Consider the following 16,370-nt stretch of genomic DNA (forward strand, 5'->3'; position numbering starts at 1 on the left):
AGAAAGCAGTCAGCAGGGAGAATCCACTCTGCCAGGGGTTGTTGCACTTGGCGCAGTGATGTACAGGATTGACTTGGGGATTTTGTTTTCAGATTTTGTTTGCTCTGCATGCATGGGTGTGTGTGTCCGTCTGTCTGTGTGTGTGTGAGCCCCTTATCTCCACCAAGCACATGTTGCTGAATACGGGAGAGAGACAGCAGCCCAGTGATTCTCTTTTACTACTTGCCTATCTAACAGAGAGAGGCAGAGGGAGAGGAAGTGAGGCATTCAGGTGTGTTCGTGTGTCTGTGTGCGTGCATTTTCAAAGCTTAGTAAAAGCATTTTACATAACCCCAGTTGTTCAGCATTCAATATGTAAATGCACATCTGCGCGCACACACACACTCTCACACTATGACACAGTCAAATGAGCACACATGCATATTCACAATCCCTATCCAAATACTCTCATTCTGCAAAAATACATCCATCTGCACAGCCAGGGTGACATACAGCAAACAGCAGCAGGAACTCTTCACACCACTAGATGGAGCCAGGCTGCAGGGAATCACATCAGATAACTGCTGTCACACACTGTCGAATCTCCTTTAAGGCATAAATCCCTTTTATTTCAGAAACGTGTCCTGGTGTTGCATAATGATTACTACTACACAGACATCCAGGGGACTCCTTTCAGGTAAGACAGCTGCAGATGTTTCAGTTTGGAGTGAAACCAAGTTTAAATTGATTACACTTTTAAGTCTTTCGGTTTCTTTGCACAAGAAATTAATGGTTGACTTCAAAAATCCTGTTTTAGTCTCGGGGTAGCTCTCACCAGGGGCCATGGGAAGTTTTTCTTCCGGGGGAATGTCACGGTGGAGGAAGGTAGAAATCCTCCATTTTCCTTTTCTTCCTGACACACTTTCATTTGTTTACGTCTTTGTGTTTTTACATATCACTCAGCTGCTACACATGGGGTTGATTAGAGAAAGTCACTAGAATATGTAGAAATATATTTTTATGGTAAAACCCACGTTTCAGAATTAGGCTCCAAGACATTATGGAAATATTTGTCAGGGCAATCTACAATTAATATTTTGTTGTACATGATTTATTCATGCTGAGCAGCTCTTTAGTGTAGCTACTTCTTTATTAGCAATTACCTCAGTTTTCTTGATACTTCAGTAAATGTACAACAAGTTCTCTGCTCTTGTTAGTTAATTAAAATCTTGGAGAGCACACAAGCCTGTAATAAGCTCACAGTGCCGAACTTGTCAAGTGTGTGGCCTTATATTGTTGTTTTCACTGACAAAGGAAACTTGAAATGAAATAATGAAATGAATGAATGAATAATGAATAAATGTATCATGCATATTCTAAGACTCTATAACTTGATTTAATGTTTTTAGGTGATCGATGGAAACAAACTGAAATAACCCTGAGTAAAAGTTTCTTTTCTGGAGACCTATTCATTCTATATTTATTTTATTATTCAAGTACAGAAGGTTTATTAAAGTTTAAATGAACAGTTTTCCCTCTGTCCCCAAAAAACATAAATTAAATGTTGATGAACAAAAAATGATAAATGTTATGACTAGAATTGAAATAACTTCAAAATGTATTAATGTAGCTTCTTATAGTTTCTATTCTGTGAGTTAGCTTAAATGAGCAGAAAAATGTATCGTTTTAGAGTGTGTCATGTTGATATTTGATCTTTAGAGTAACTTGTCGCTGTCGCCTTTAAAACTTTAAACTTTAAAAGTAAAATTTGAATGCATTGTGGTAAATAGCACATCATGACATCAGTTGTACCTCAAAATTTCTGAAAATTGATGTTCATAGATTAAGTGTAGAGCAGTGTTGCTTTCTCTTTCTCTTTGTTGCTCTTAAACAGACACGTGTGCAGACACCATCCAACATATTCACGAATGATAAAATGAAAATTAACCTTGAAACCATAATTGCTCAGGAAGTTCAATATTTCTTTAGTGGCTCCTTGTACTTGTTCATGTCTTGTGTGTGTCAGCACCGGCCTTGTGCGTATATGTGTCTTTTTTTTTTTTTTTCTAGTCTCATGCATGTTAATATTCATGTGGTGTGTGTGTGTGTGTGTGTGTGTGTGTGTGTGTGTGTGTGTGTGTGTGTGTGTGTGTGTGTGTCTGAGTGTTTCTCTAAACATGTCTATCATATGGAGACCTCTGAGCATGACTTGGCTCTTCCTGATCTAATCAGACCTGTCACATCCATTCAAAAAACACATTTTTCAACCTCAGTGTGTGTGTGTGTTTGAGTGTGCACATTTGAGGTGTAGATGCCGTACCCTATTATTATGAGTTCATATTGAGTGCCTTTGCTTATTCAGTCTCTGATATGGACTTTTTATTTTATTATAGGGCTTCATGACTTGGAGCATCCTGATGTAGCACTGGCGGATGAATGGTGAGATAATATCCACGCTGCTTTCTTTTCCTGATCGGACTGTTTTGTTACCGCCATCTTCATCGTCATCGTAATTACCATCTTTTATGGTGATGGTGATGAAATTTTTTTGAAAAAGGACTTTCTTAGTGAAAAGTCAAAGAAACTATCCCTCTGTACTAAAGCAGAACAGATATTAGATCTGTAGGACTTGACTGTTTATGTTATTGAAAACTTTTGGTCCCCAGGACTCAAAACCAACATGTGAACACATTACATGCATCACTTTTCATAATCATACTTGTAAAACTGAAAAGGCTGATCAGAATTTAAATACTCACTGTATTTTATTGTCTGTTGTTGTTATATTTCAGGACTTACTGCAACACAGATGAGCACCCAGAGCACCGTTACCTGTCCCAGATAGAAGCAATCAAAATGTACCTCAGTGGACACGAACCCCACCTTCAATGTACATCCTCCTGCTCATGAAACAGAATCTTTCTATGTCATGTTTGTGCGTGTTTGTCAAACAATAGATACTGATACAAAGCTGTATTTGTCTTTTTAGGTGACAAGGAGCTGGTTCAGGAGGTCCTCTTTGACGCGGTGGTGACTGCCCCTTTAGAGGCATACTGGACAAGCCTTGTGCTCAACAAGTCTGAGTACGTCATCCCTTCCACTTTTCCATGTTCTCATCCAAAATCTTAATTCATAGAACTTACATAGACTGGATTTTTTGGGTCAAGTTAATACTTTATGAAATGCTTTTGTGGTGAAAATTCTGCAGTCATTTGCAGACATTTGATGTTAATAACAGCAATACATTTTTTTATTAGGGAAACTAAAAATAGACCATGCTGGTAAAGGTCTGTATGTATTTGATTCATTAAACAGGAACTCAGATAAAGGGGTGGAAATAGCCTACCTGGGCACAAGAACAGGCCTGTCCAGAATCAATCTGTTTGTGGTACCAGACGAGCTCACGAACCAGTAAGAGTGCTCACTGCATGCTGTGTCAACCACTGTTAATGAGCCCATGAATTTCACATGCAATGATTTGTGTTTTCACCCTCTGTATCTTTAACATCTCTGTTTCTTCTCTGCTTCAAGAGACTTCCTGACAGCTGAAGACAAAGAGGGGGTGTTCAACGCCGACCATTTTCCCCTGTGGTACAAGAGAGCAGCAGAACAAGTTCCAGGAACCTTTGTGTACTCTCTACCTTTCAACATAGGTTGGTTGATGTATTCTTCAAAAGGTTATGAAGTAACTCATTAATTTTGCAATCCCTTGGTTTCTCAGTCACAATCATAAGTAAGATGAAATGATTGAAAAGAATAAACTGTTAGTTTGCAAGGAAAGCCAGATTAACAGGGACTATGCCATATTAATTCACATGCATAAATAAAACTCAACATTCACTTGTATTGAAGGAGATATTGGACAGTTCCACCTTTCCCTCTTTTTCTCTTCTACCCGTGTTTTGTCGGGTTTTTTTTTCTCACGTTGCATCTCCACCTCCCTTTCCTGCTTATTAATTCTGGGCTGTGTTCTTGTGGACAGGACTGATTGCTGCGGTTTGAAATCAGATATGTTAGCAAAAGGTTCAGCCCTTTCCATAGTGACTTGGCAAGCACACACACACACATACACACTCTCAAAAATACACACAGACACACACAGGCACCTCTAGCCTGTGCAGTTTAACTATGTCTCTAAAAAATGGTTCCACCCCCAAAGGGAGAATGTGTTCTCATCTGTCCTCAGCCTCAGGCTTTCCATTAGTGCCGGCTAATACAAGTGATCTGAAAGCCTCTTATTTACTCCGAGGACTTGCCTTGGATGCACTTTTCCTCCCAGGACTGTGGCAGTGAGCTGCAGCCATGAAAAGTACTCTGTGGTATTTTATGTGCAGTGTTTCTCGCTCCAATCATCCTGTGGTCAGTTCAGAACTAATATAAAGAATTATGATATGACTGTGATGTGAACTCTGTGTGTGCCTGTGTGTGTTTTGTACTTTCATGCGTGTGGCGTAGGATCAGAAAACAAGAGTGTCGTATTGGCCAGCACTGCCATTCAGCTTCTGGATGAGAGGAAATCACCCATAGCTGCGGGTAAGTGGGGACTCAAGTGGCTCTTTTCTTTCTTGCACACTTCTGCACTGACAAGCAGTGAGATATTCTCCTCCAGTCCTCACAGTTATGTGGGCTTTGTTTTTCTGGTCTTCAGCTGTCTGCCCCTTCATCATTTCCTCTTACTGAAACACTGAAACATTCACTGCCCACGAACACCGACTGTGCTGCTTTTTTTTATGTTTCCCTTTGCCCTCTGTGTAGATGTACTCTCAGAAAAAGGAACGAGTGCAACAAATGCAGCGTTAATGCTTGAGTACATATTATTAGAAGCCAGTTTCATAAGAACTTTTTCAGTTTTTTATTTTACCTCTGTTTATATTTAAGGCATATGTGGCCTGGAGGGTTTTAATGTGGTCTGCCTCATCTCACATCATGGTGACTCAGAAGCCCAGTAATGTCACGCCTATATAATGCAACTTGGTGCAATCAACAGATCAGTGCTATACAGTGCAGCCATTGTTCTGTTTGCCATCAGCTTAGTTACAGATGAAATATGGACTGCATGAAGAGGGGAAATGTGAAAATCCTAGTAAAACATTATTTTTTTGAGTTGTCATGGTAATATCTTTAGAAAGGTTTGAATAAGACATCATTTACATAATACCCAGCCCTCCTGAGGGGCATAAGTTGAGTCCCAGCAATCATATTTTTCCTATTACATAACTTTTGCAACAGTGAAGATCAATCTCAAAAGTAGGATATGTATTTTTTTTATTTCAATTTACCTGATGTAAGGTGGTAGCACCCATTCTACCACATATAGCATGTGAAGTGGTTACAATTTGGACTGTCCCTTTAACGCGTTAATTTGATTAATGCATTATAAAAATTATCGTGATTTACTCATTGGCTGTCAGCCTTTTTCAGAGCATTTTTAATGATCTTTCAAGACCCAAATGATTTTGTTTGCTATGACTATGTAAACACAAAAAACTACCTTGTTTTATGTCTTTTTTCCTGTTTTTGATCCAAAAAACAGACAAGACGCATTCATCTCGGGTGCTCCATTCTTTGATCCTCTCCATGATCTCTGTCGTCTTTTTGCTCGATCATGCTCTTTCTCTCTGAACTACAGCGACACATCCTCAGTTTGAGCTTGAGCTGCCTGAACTTTTCTGACTTGCAGCGTCTCATTATGCCTCTGTCATCTCTCATCTTCTCCTCATTTCCATGCTGACCACTCATCCAAAGAGCGCACTGCCCTCACCCACAGTAGTTTGCGAGCAAAATTTTGATTGGCAAGCTCCGCCAGACCCCGCCTCCCCCGGCTGAAAAACACAATTTACTTCTATTGACGCAAAAATGGTTGCAATCAAATTGGTGTCTATAGACGTCAAAGGCAGCGAGCACAGACATTTTAACCATAGGCTATAAAGCGCCTGCTGGTCACGTGACCCTGAGCTTTACCTCTGATTGGGCGAGCTTGCCATTTTAATATCCTCTGAACGGCAGAGTAAAAAAAAAAAAAATTCCCCCCACCCGTGCAGTGGGTGCCGTTAGTAAAATTAGCGACTCAGACAGGAGACGTTTTTTGAACCAGGCTGTAAATAGGTTAATTTCTGCTTTGAAAACACCTTTTTTTGGCTTGGTGTGTATGTGACTTCCAGTTCTTCGGGAGCCAGCCTCAAGCAGAGACTCGAGATAAAGCAGATTTTAGCTCTTCCCCACTGTCTCATATTCTTAGACCGGAGGTTGCCGCTTGATTTTGACATTGGCCAGTTGGAAAAAAAAAATGGATTTACAAATCTTCTTTTCTTCGTGCATTCATTTGATTAGTCATGCACTAAAATTTTGTTGTGTCCTAGAATTCAGATTCCGTATTTGGGGACCTTAAGCAGAGATAAAAATGTGATTAATTACATTAATTAATTAAAAATCCTGTAATCATTTAGATTTTTTCTTTAATCGCCTGACAGCACGAGTTAAAATGTTCAGAAAGATTAATTCCAGGTTTGTAGCCAAGTGTTTATCTAGCTTTCCTTTCAGTGAATATATGTTTGTGCATTCTAAACCATTTTTAACAACTGTTTTGCAACTTTACACCCATGGGCTTTATTGGTGGTTTATTTAATTTACAAAGCAGCTTGCTTCCCTCATAGTTGAGTACTTCTCTGTGACTTATATTTGCTATCTTCCCTCAAATGTTGTTATGGAATGGAGAAAAGTGTTGTCAGTACAGATTGGCTCCACAATCTGAAATCTGCCCTAAAAGCGTTGGAGTCAGGAGGAGCTTGTTTCTTGAATTTTTAAAAGTAGAGTAAAGGCGTTGGATGCATGAAGATGAAGATAAAGCTTCAAGTTACAGAAGATTGGGCTGATAACTCTCTTCTGTGACTCAGAGAATTTTGACCTGTGGTTATAATTGTTATGCACTGTATGTCTTTAGCTTTGTTAACGTGTGCTGCTGTCTGTCTTGCAGTTCAGTTATTCATCTCTGGTTCAGTTTATTTAATGAAGAGTATTGCAATTCTCCCTTCACCCAAAATAGGATCACTGTAGAGCATAATGGGTCGCAATTTAAAGGCAGGCTCTAATAATTAACTCTGACTGGGCTTCAGTGGATTGATGGCAGCTGGTGATGCCAGGAGAGAATTTAAAGAATACAAAATCTGCACAGATGGAAGAAAACACGGTTAAAGGTGAAAGGGGAAAATCTTGTGGAAACGCAGTTATAGTAGGAGAGAAGAAATAAAAGGGCACAGAGAGGGAGAAAATTATTTCACGGTGCCTGGATGCGTTGACATGAAAGCACTGCATTGTGGGTACTCTTGGCCTGGGGGAAACCACTGGAGCAGAAGGACAGAGATGGGAGAATCTGTGCAGTGCCACTGCACACATACCCACAGATTATGCATCAGATTTGTATCAGAGTGGTACACAAGCAGCCCACAGTTTACACCAGCCCACAGAATTATTCGACCCCACTGACTCAATCACTTTTGTAAGAATTATTCTCTTAAACCCTGTTGAATAGCAATCCTGATGACTAAAGATTATCTCAACAATTCATTGGCTTCTGATATACAGTAATGACGATCACGCTCGTCAGATCGGGGGATGTCAGTAAGGAGGATTTTATATAAGAGAGTCAGATGGGAGGAGAGATGTAGGCTGGAATGCAAATTTAGCGTGGGCCGGTTAAGGCCAGTTTTCACTGCCCTGCACTCCACTGAGCTATAGACTTGTGAATACGCTAATACACTAACTTAACAGGACAGGCTGATGACATCACACACCATGGGCCCTGCAGACATCTTTTGAGTCACAGTGTTGCAGTATGCGCACGGACAAGCACGCGCGGGCGTGTGTAAGGGCTTGTCGTCACATCCTGAGCTGCGTGCTGAATGTCTGCTGCAGTGAACACTGAGACATTAAAGTCAGGTCAGGGGGAAGACCATAGGCATCTGTTTACATTCATGTGCATCCAGACTGCACAGTTTAAGGTACAAACCACTGCTGCGGGCAAATTATTGACACAAAGTTAATTATGATAACAGATGCTTGTAATGCACAAAGCAGATTACATTTTTATGTAATCTGGAATATTACTTGAACTTTTTCTGTGTATTTTACCTTCAAAAGACATCCAGATTCATTTGATAATGCATAAAATAATACTCCAGAAGACCCTGTTTAAGTGCAAGTAAACCTTATCATTACAAGAATGAGAGACATTTGGCCAATTCAAGTGACAGTATACTCCATCCAGATCCAGATCACATTAAAATGTATCACAAGTATTCAGGTGCATGTCCAGACTTTTTAAACCACAGTTTTTTTTTTTTACTAAATTATTAAGAGATCGTGTGAATTGTGCATACACACACAAGCAAACAGATCATATCTCCCATTTTCAATACAACTAATCAGGTCTACTTTAATTAAGGATAAGTTTAAATTAGGGATAGACCGATTATTGGCCAGGCCGATTATCAGGGGCCGATATTTGGCATTTTAAGGCCTTTTTTTTATCCCAAGGCTGATAAGAAACAAATTCAAAACTGCGTTGTTGTGGCTCTGATGAAGCCACTTTGCTGTTTCCAGTCACTGCTCAGTCCCCAGCACTGTCCCACCCACAGTACCATCTGATTGGTTACAAGCAGAGCCCATGGCTGGAAACAGCCAATCAGCAGTGCAGTTAGTTGTTGCAGTTACATTGAAATTTTGGAAAACTTTATTTACTGTTGAAAACTTAGGCAATTATTATTTTTTTTTAAGTTTTAGTTTAACTTTCTAAAACATTCTGCTAAGCCTGGGAGCTGTTTAATAAACATATGCTCAAAGGTATTTGAATGAAGTTAAGTGTTGGAGTTTGTATTGTTCAAAATTTTGACACCAATATTTGCACTTGACTGCACATTAATATCAGCTTAAAATATCGGTTATAGGCCTCCTTGACTACATTTAATCGGTATCAGTATCAGCCCAGAAAAATCCATATCGGTCTATCTCTAGTTTAAATATTTAACTATTAAGATGAAAAATATGATACAGCAGAAAGCAACATATGAATTTCCTATGACTACATTTTTAAAGATTCACAAACTATGTCTGAAGTCAAAATAATTTAGAAAATTTCAGAACAGCAAACAATAAATGTATTGTCAACTTTCTAGTAACTAATCTATACAGGTAATTTGATGACAAAATGGTGCAAAGAGTGCTTACAACCTTTGAAAAACTGATGCCTTTCCATACCTACTCAAAGAAATAGAAGTGAAAAATATCTTTCTGTCATTGTCAACACAATCGAAACCGCTGGTTTTAACGTGAGGCTTATAGCCAGCCATCCTTGAAGACCGTGGAGTGGTATTTGTGCCGGCGACTGTAATTTCTAATGGGGCCCAAGTCACCTACTGCCATTCTGGACATGCATCTGCAAGTGCCACATTATTAGTGTAATTGTGTAGTTTTTGTGATAACCCAATAGAAAAATGTGTTTTCCCCAAAACATATCTCATCAGGTAGTTTTACCATATTGATAACATGAAAAAACAGGACCTACTATGTTGTACAAAAAAAAAATTCTGGTTGAAATGTCACCCCATGGTGGAAAAATGAAATGTTTAACATCAATGACATGATAAAGTCACAGGAACCTATGGATATACGGCCTTCATTTCAAGTCAAATGTTTTCTTTTATTTTATATAATACATATTGAAGGACAGGACTACCATAAGTTATCAGCATTAAATCACAAACAACACTCTCAAAAACTGTAAATCTAAAAGTATTTGACTGTGTACTTGTCTGTGCAGCAAGATGGTAATTCAGATTGTCAACCTGTAAAGTCATAGAAAAGAACAACAAGGCAGAGTCCAGGCTTGTGCTGTTTTCTTTTTTAGTTTGTTTCATTATTGCTTCAGCGAATATCCCGTCTTCTCTTCAGCCATCACAAAAATATCCTTTATGAAATACACATTTCCTCTTCAAAACTATATCACGTTATTAGGCACAAACTCTTAAAATCTTCTATAAATATGTGCATACAGTAAACATTTCCCAACACGTAAAATGAATCACAGACACAAACACTCAGGACATCTCTCATTCGCTCCAACAGTGACACAGACACTTTAGACAAAACTTAACTGACAGCAGCTGCCAACTATGAGTTTTTAAAATGACCTCAAAAGACAACCAAACTCTGAAATATAGTTTTCTAAATAGAGCTTCACTATTAGACCTACAAACACACAATTATAAATATATAGAAATTTGTTCATAGTATCCGTGATAAGCTTTTCTCAGACAAAACGGAATTGATTCTTGTTGGATTCTTTGGCCTGTCCCTGGAACCCGCATACAGCAGAGGATAGTCTTCAAATCAGTGCATAGTCAAATACCTGTGGAAGTTAGCTACCAGAGTCTCAGACAGGAGGTACACACACACACACACACACACACACACACACACACACACACACACACACACACACACACACACACACACACACAAGTAAAGAATCTCTCACTCACACACCTCACACACATGGCATCCAGAGAGTATAAGGTTAAAGGGTTGAGGCCCAGGTTGTTAGTCAAGGGTTCGTGTTATCTTCTCCTAAGCTATAGCATTCTCCAGGGGTTCCTTCTCATCAGCTGTGTTATGATCCGCCCCCCGCGCTGCTGCTGCCAACTCCTCGTTCTTCTTTAGCTCCCGCTGGTATTTGGCCATGATCGCGGCGTAGGCACAGCCGTACACTGCTGCGGCCAGCATCATCAGACACACAATCCCACACACCACGCCTGTGATGATCACTGTGGCGATCGCGTGGCGCAAGTTGACAGGCCGAGGCCTCTGCTTAGGTTCACACTCTGGCAAACTCCCTCCTCCTCCTCCCCCTCCTCCTCCTCCTCCCCCTCCCACTACAGCACCAAAACCCTCCCCCATCGCCATGGGGACATGAAGAGCGTGGCTGGAGGGGTGAGCATGGTTGCCATGGGTGTGCCCTCTCAGCAGCCGCTCAGACTCCAGGTGGTGGATGTTAGCAAACAGGTAGTGGTAGCTCGTGGTCATGCAGGCGTGGAAGAGTTGGTAGGGGACTTTCTGCAGGTCTCTGTCTCTCATGTCTTCAGGCTGTGAGCAGAGCACCTCATCCACCACCCCACCTTGAGATCAGAGTCAGATATGTTAGATCAGAGAGGACAGTTAAAGGATGGACTAAGGTCTGGGTGGATGAGGGATGAGAGGTTGGGCTGTGCAATAAATCAGTTTCATTATTACAGCATTATGAGCATTCAAAATAAACATAAAACAATTTATATACAAAACAAATGAAAAGTGACAAACAAGCAATGCTCTATCACACAGAATAGTCATGCTTTCATCCTATATCCATGCAGCTAGATGAAGCTAAAGCTAAATTAGGCGGCCCTTAGATTATTAAGTGGAAACTAGAGATAGGTACTTTTAAAGGTACCAACCAAATTATGTCAAAAGTACTGGGTACCAATTCACAAAAAATGAAAAGGTACCATGTTTAGGTACTGAAATGCATCCTTGTGACTATAATTTTCTATGCTGGACTTGAACACAGCATTACAAGGCTATATACTGAAGAATAAATAAATTACGTTTTATTATCAAATAAATTGATATTTTGTACCTCGTGAACACAAAAAAGTACCAAAAATTGGTACCATTAAGTCCTGATACAGATTGCCAGGTACTGGGCATTGGTACCGTATTGTTTCAAATGTGAAAGGTACCCATCCCTAGTGGAAACATAGACTTAAAGCAACTGTATCATGTCAAACAAATAGAACATCAGACATTTATAGGAACTGTGAGTAGCTGACGTTAACTGTTAAGTATAGGTTCTTTTATCAGACTCCATGTCATTATGACAGTATTGCATGGCATATCTTTCTCTTACTGCTTGGGTACTGTTTCTGTTTTTTGGAAGCAAAAATCATATTTAAGTCTAAACCAACCCATAACCTGAGATAAGGTGTAACTATTTTTTTTTAATGTTCTGTACCAGTAAGAAAAAGAAAATTGAGCATTAACTTGGTACTTTTCAGGTGCTCTCGTTTAGTCATATCAATACCTTTAATATTTTTCTCTCTTGATTTTCATGTGAAGCTGTTTCTTTTTGCCTGCCTGTTTAATCAGTGGCTCTGTGGTAAGCACACATCTCTTTATCTGGGTCCATTGTTCTGTTTTGCAGTAATTAGAATTTTCAGCCTCAAAGACGAAAGCCATGTCAGAGTACCACGGCATGTAGGCGGGCCAGCCAACTCCAAGCGAGCCTAGCTTTCACTGTACAGTGGTTATTTGTTATCTAATGCTGGGGTTGGTCTAGCATGGAAAATTATGTAGCTTGCAGTTTAACTCTAAATTGCCTGACTGCAGCCTCTCTCTGTGGCTGTGGAAATCAGTGCTACAGTTTTAATGGCTGCTGCAAAGAATGCTAAAGGTAAATGTTTTTCAGGAGGTGTTAATGACTGAATCTTTTTTTTTTTTCAGAAATTGTCAGAGATCAGCAGTCACATTAAAGACTTTTGATATTGAAAACCAAGACTGAAACATTGTTTATACAGATTTACCATGTGTGTGGTAACCCTTAAAATAGTACTCATTCAATATTACTTGTTGCATAACAGCCAAAATAAGATACATTCCTTCTAAAGCTATAGAGAAAATAACATGGGACACAAACATACACACACACACACACACATTCCACCATCTTTAATAACTGAACAGACTTTTAAGCCTGGTCTTAACTCCACTCAATCTCTCCGAGGTCAAAATATGTAAACATTAAATCAGTTTAGGGTTAGTGTCATTTAATCTCTAAAAAAGGCTGCACTCTCATCGTGTAAACTGTCCACAGCCCCATGCCATTTCTATTTTTGTACAATACTGGAGTATTTACTTGTTTAAAGGTCAATGTTATCATAATGAGATGTTCAACAATAGTTTGATACCCTGCAGGAAAGATTTGAAATGGGAGAAATATCCAAAATATTATAGAGACATTTCACAGCTAAAACTACCGAAGGTCTTACCTTTAAAGAGGTATGTCTCCAGCCAGAGTTTGAGACCTATTAGCTGGCAGTCACACCTCCAGGGGTTTCCTCGTAGTGTGATGCTATCTAAACGAGTCAGGGCCTCCAACAGGGAGCGGTCCATTCTTGTTAGCCTGTTGTGGGCAAGCCCTAGGTGGCTAAGGTTCCTTAAACTGTCCCCCATGGATCCAGACAAACCCCACAGGCTATAGTGAGGGATATGGTATAGAAACAAAAAAAAACATTATGTATGATTAATTTTTTAGTTAACAGGATGGTATAAACATAATCACTTCCAGCTTGTGTCCTTACCTGTTATGAGAGAGGTCAAGGTGTGAAAGTGATCGGATTGGTCCAAGCAACCGCTTATCAAGCTCTCTAAGGCTGTTGTGAGCCAGACTGAGGCGCTGTAGACTCCGAAGACCGAGCAGAGCAGTAGGTGAAACTGATGTTATAGAGTTATTAGACAGATCCAGAACACGAACAAGTGGAATTTCTCGGAAAGCCATGGTTCCCAGACCCCTGATACGGTTATCTTGAAGATACAGTTCTTGGGTGTCTGGATGCAGTCGTCGAGGGATGTCATATAGGCCTCGACCCCGGCAGTCTACTACTTTAGTGTTGCTGTTGCAGCTACACTCCTTTGGACAAGCGTTTAATGAAGGCAAGAGGGAGAGGAGGGCACACAACAGTACCACTGAGAAGAAAAAGGGACACAGTATTGGATTAGATACACATTCCTGTGTACATTCAAACCACAATCTTCAACTGTCATCACAACCTCCTTTACTAAAGTCAATTTTACTTTTTTCATAAATGTCACTCAAATTGTTCTTAAATATGAAGGTACCCTGATCCTGGTTCGGGATCAGTATTGGATTGATTTTGGTACCAATATTGTTGGTACATTGAATGGCTAATATAAGCCTCCAAAATCATTATTACATATTCTACAGTCAAACAACAGCAATGTGAAGCTGATGAGGACTTTAGTCATGTTTGATATTATGGGTGTTTCTTTTAAAGGACTTATGTCCAATTTGACAAATACTCAAGTTTCTGTATCACAATCTGAATCAGTAAAGTAAAAAAGGCTCAAATGAATCATTTTCTTGGCAAATAAAATGTACTGTAATGTAAAAAAATGTTTGAAATATTCTCACAGTTGGCTTCGTTGCTGCCTTTCTTTGTCAAACAAACAAGAAAGTAAACTTTTCTAATGTGTCAATTCCCACCTCCCACCCTCCCTCAGACAGTGGCCCTTGGTGACTCCACCAAAGCCTTCTAACCCTTCATCCTCTCTCCACCCACACATAAATCCATACATAGCAGAAATTGGGTGTCTGATTCCCTTTGAGATGACTCCTCATGTCCATTTCTTGTGGAACAGTACAGCAGTATTTATAGCACTGGCTGGACTAGCTCGAGGCTGGATGAAATGAATCTCAGACCCAAGCCTGCTCATGCAACTAGCTGACTGGTTACACATAGATCCTGAACACATAGATAAGCCGCACTGTATAAATCTACATAGGCACAGCTGAAGTTTTAAGCTAATTTAGCAAATCAGGAATGTTAAAATTCTCTTTTGGTCTCAGAAATATTAAGCACAAGATTTAGTTATCTTGTGCCTTTATGAAGAATCAACTGTCACTCTTTTAAATCCAAACATCAGTTTTATTTTCAGCTGCTAACTGGCAGCATGCAGGAGCAGTTGTTTTCAGTGTATTTTGATGCACAGGGTTAGAAATAATCACACACAGCTGCTCCCAGGTCTAATCTCAGGTGTTGGTTTGGTACTTGAGCTGTGTTGTTTTTATAAAATTATCCTGCCTGCTTTAACAAAAACCATCAGATTTTGCTTTGGTTGAGATTAAGCGCTTCATACTCAAAGCTCAGTGCATCTTGCTGAGAGAGATGAGAGTGTGTCTGTGCAAGGAAGCACTCAGTCACGTGTTCACACGTGTGCACACATTCAGAAACGTACCAATAAACATACAATGCACACATGGATACATATGATCAGTAGAGCGCTGTAACAGCAGCTCTGAAACGAGGTCAACACTAGAGAACAGCTTTCTTTGATGTGTCCCTCCAGCTTAATGTACACACAGAGGAGCCTGTAACGACGTGCACACACAACCTCCTGCAAGTGCCACTTAGAGTCAGCATTGTGCCAGTGTCAATGACACCCAGAGGGAGAGCTCATGTGGAGCCATAAACATCAAAGTGTGAGCGTGAGGCTGACGTATACGCTGCATTTGAGTGTTATGATTCAGAAAAAGGACAGCAGCTTTCATTTCTTAGTTATACAACACTTAACACAGCATAATAGACTCAGCAGCTGATGCCATCCCACCCAGCCTTCCATATCCACAAACACACACAATAACACAAAAGCACTCATGTTTATATTCTTCCCAGCAATAGATCTCTTACCTCTCATTTCTGCCAGTCGTCTTTTGGCCGCTCTCATTCGATCTCCTTTTAGCTTCCTCTTTGGTCTCTAGTGACTGTCATTGGTTGATGATCCATCAGCCATCAGTGAGGTCTAGAAATCCCAGCTCTCAGCGGTCATGGGTCACAGAAATACAAGAGGCCAAATCAGCAGCTGAAACCTGTGATGCCTTCAGGATCCCCAGCCCTGCCTGCACATGCAAGAAACCCCATCAGAGCGAGGCGCTCAGAGCACAGAGCTTACTGCCAGCCAGCCAGCTCGTGTGGGAATCACTGGAGTTAGGAGGCTCTGCCTTTCTCTCTCCCTCTCTGTCTCTTTCTCCCTCTCCCTCCCTGTCACTATCTCTCTATCGAGCCCTCTCAGTGTCTCCCAGTCCTCTCTTTCTGTCTCTTGTATTCTTCTTCATGCTATTTTTCTCCTTTATTTTGTCTTGCTTTATTTCATTTCATATCTGATCTTTTTGCCCAATCCAAAACATAACCCTGACCTCTCTGTGCGTCTCTCTGTGTTTTCCTCGCTGGCTCTCCCTGTCCTCAGTTGTATTCAGTGAGTGTGACGGTGTGTCATCTCCCAGCGGACAGCTGTGCCTCTTAAATCACACACATACACGTTAGCTGACACTCACGTTCCCTTCTATCGCTCTGGCAAGGCGGTAAAACAAGTAGACAAAATTAGATCTGGATTGCGATGTGTCTACACAAGTACGCAAACACGTCCACTCGCGGCGTGGACGCCCCTCACTGTGGCATGCGCTGATGATATTATGCACGAGCTGCGGGCAGAAGGGCTGGCAGAACACGCCCCCAGCACAGCAACACAGAACGCACGAATGCACACATACGCAAGCACACACGCACACA

At 40.5% G+C, this 16,370-nt stretch overlaps 2 protein-coding genes across 3 annotated transcripts in view; one reads left to right on the forward strand and one right to left on the reverse strand.

Annotated features, from left to right (window-relative positions):
• The window catches only part of cacna2d3a (calcium channel, voltage-dependent, alpha 2/delta subunit 3a), a 159,149-nt gene that overhangs the window by 117,812 nt on the left and 24,967 nt on the right, over positions 1–16,370 (forward strand). For both annotated transcript variants that reach the window (XM_074680877.1, XM_074680879.1), the window contains 8 exons: positions 615–676; positions 797–864; positions 2,373–2,418; positions 2,772–2,869; positions 2,969–3,062; positions 3,295–3,390; positions 3,511–3,632; positions 4,435–4,512. In XM_074680877.1, the coding sequence (XP_074536978.1) occupies positions 615–676; positions 797–864; positions 2,373–2,418; positions 2,772–2,869; positions 2,969–3,062; positions 3,295–3,390; positions 3,511–3,632; positions 4,435–4,512 (664 nt within the window). The remainder of the gene's footprint in view (positions 1–614; positions 677–796; positions 865–2,372; positions 2,419–2,771; positions 2,870–2,968; positions 3,063–3,294; positions 3,391–3,510; positions 3,633–4,434; positions 4,513–16,370) is intronic.
• lrtm1 (leucine rich repeats and transmembrane domains 1) lies at positions 9,634–16,234 on the reverse strand. The gene is made up of 4 exons (XM_074680880.1): positions 15,492–16,234; positions 13,365–13,749; positions 13,053–13,258; positions 9,634–11,147 (listed from the first exon to the last, which is right to left on the reverse strand). The coding sequence occupies exons 1-4, from the start codon at positions 15,526–15,528 to the stop codon at positions 10,600–10,602; spliced, it is 1,176 nt and encodes a 391-aa protein (XP_074536981.1). The 5' UTR covers positions 15,529–16,234; the 3' UTR covers positions 9,634–10,599.

Source organism: Halichoeres trimaculatus, unplaced genomic scaffold, assembly GCF_033239565.1.
Source record: "Halichoeres trimaculatus isolate MK-OKI-2021-1 unplaced genomic scaffold, fHalTri1.1 fHalTri1_scaffold_11, whole genome shotgun sequence".
Lineage (NCBI taxonomy): Eukaryota > Metazoa > Chordata > Actinopteri > Labriformes > Labridae > Halichoeres > Halichoeres trimaculatus.

Coding starts and splice junctions, on each gene's coding strand:
- lrtm1 (XM_074680880.1), bottom strand. CDS start 15,528: ATGAGAGCGGCCAAAAGACGACTGGCAGAAATGAGAG. Junction 13,259..13,364: donor CTTGACCTCTCTCATAACAG/GTAAGGACACAA, acceptor CCCTCACTATAG/CCTGTGGGGTTTGTCTGGAT. Junction 11,148..13,052: donor GGAGACATACCTCTTTAAAG/GTAAGACCTTCG, acceptor TCTGATCTCAAG/GTGGGGTGGTGGATGAGGTG.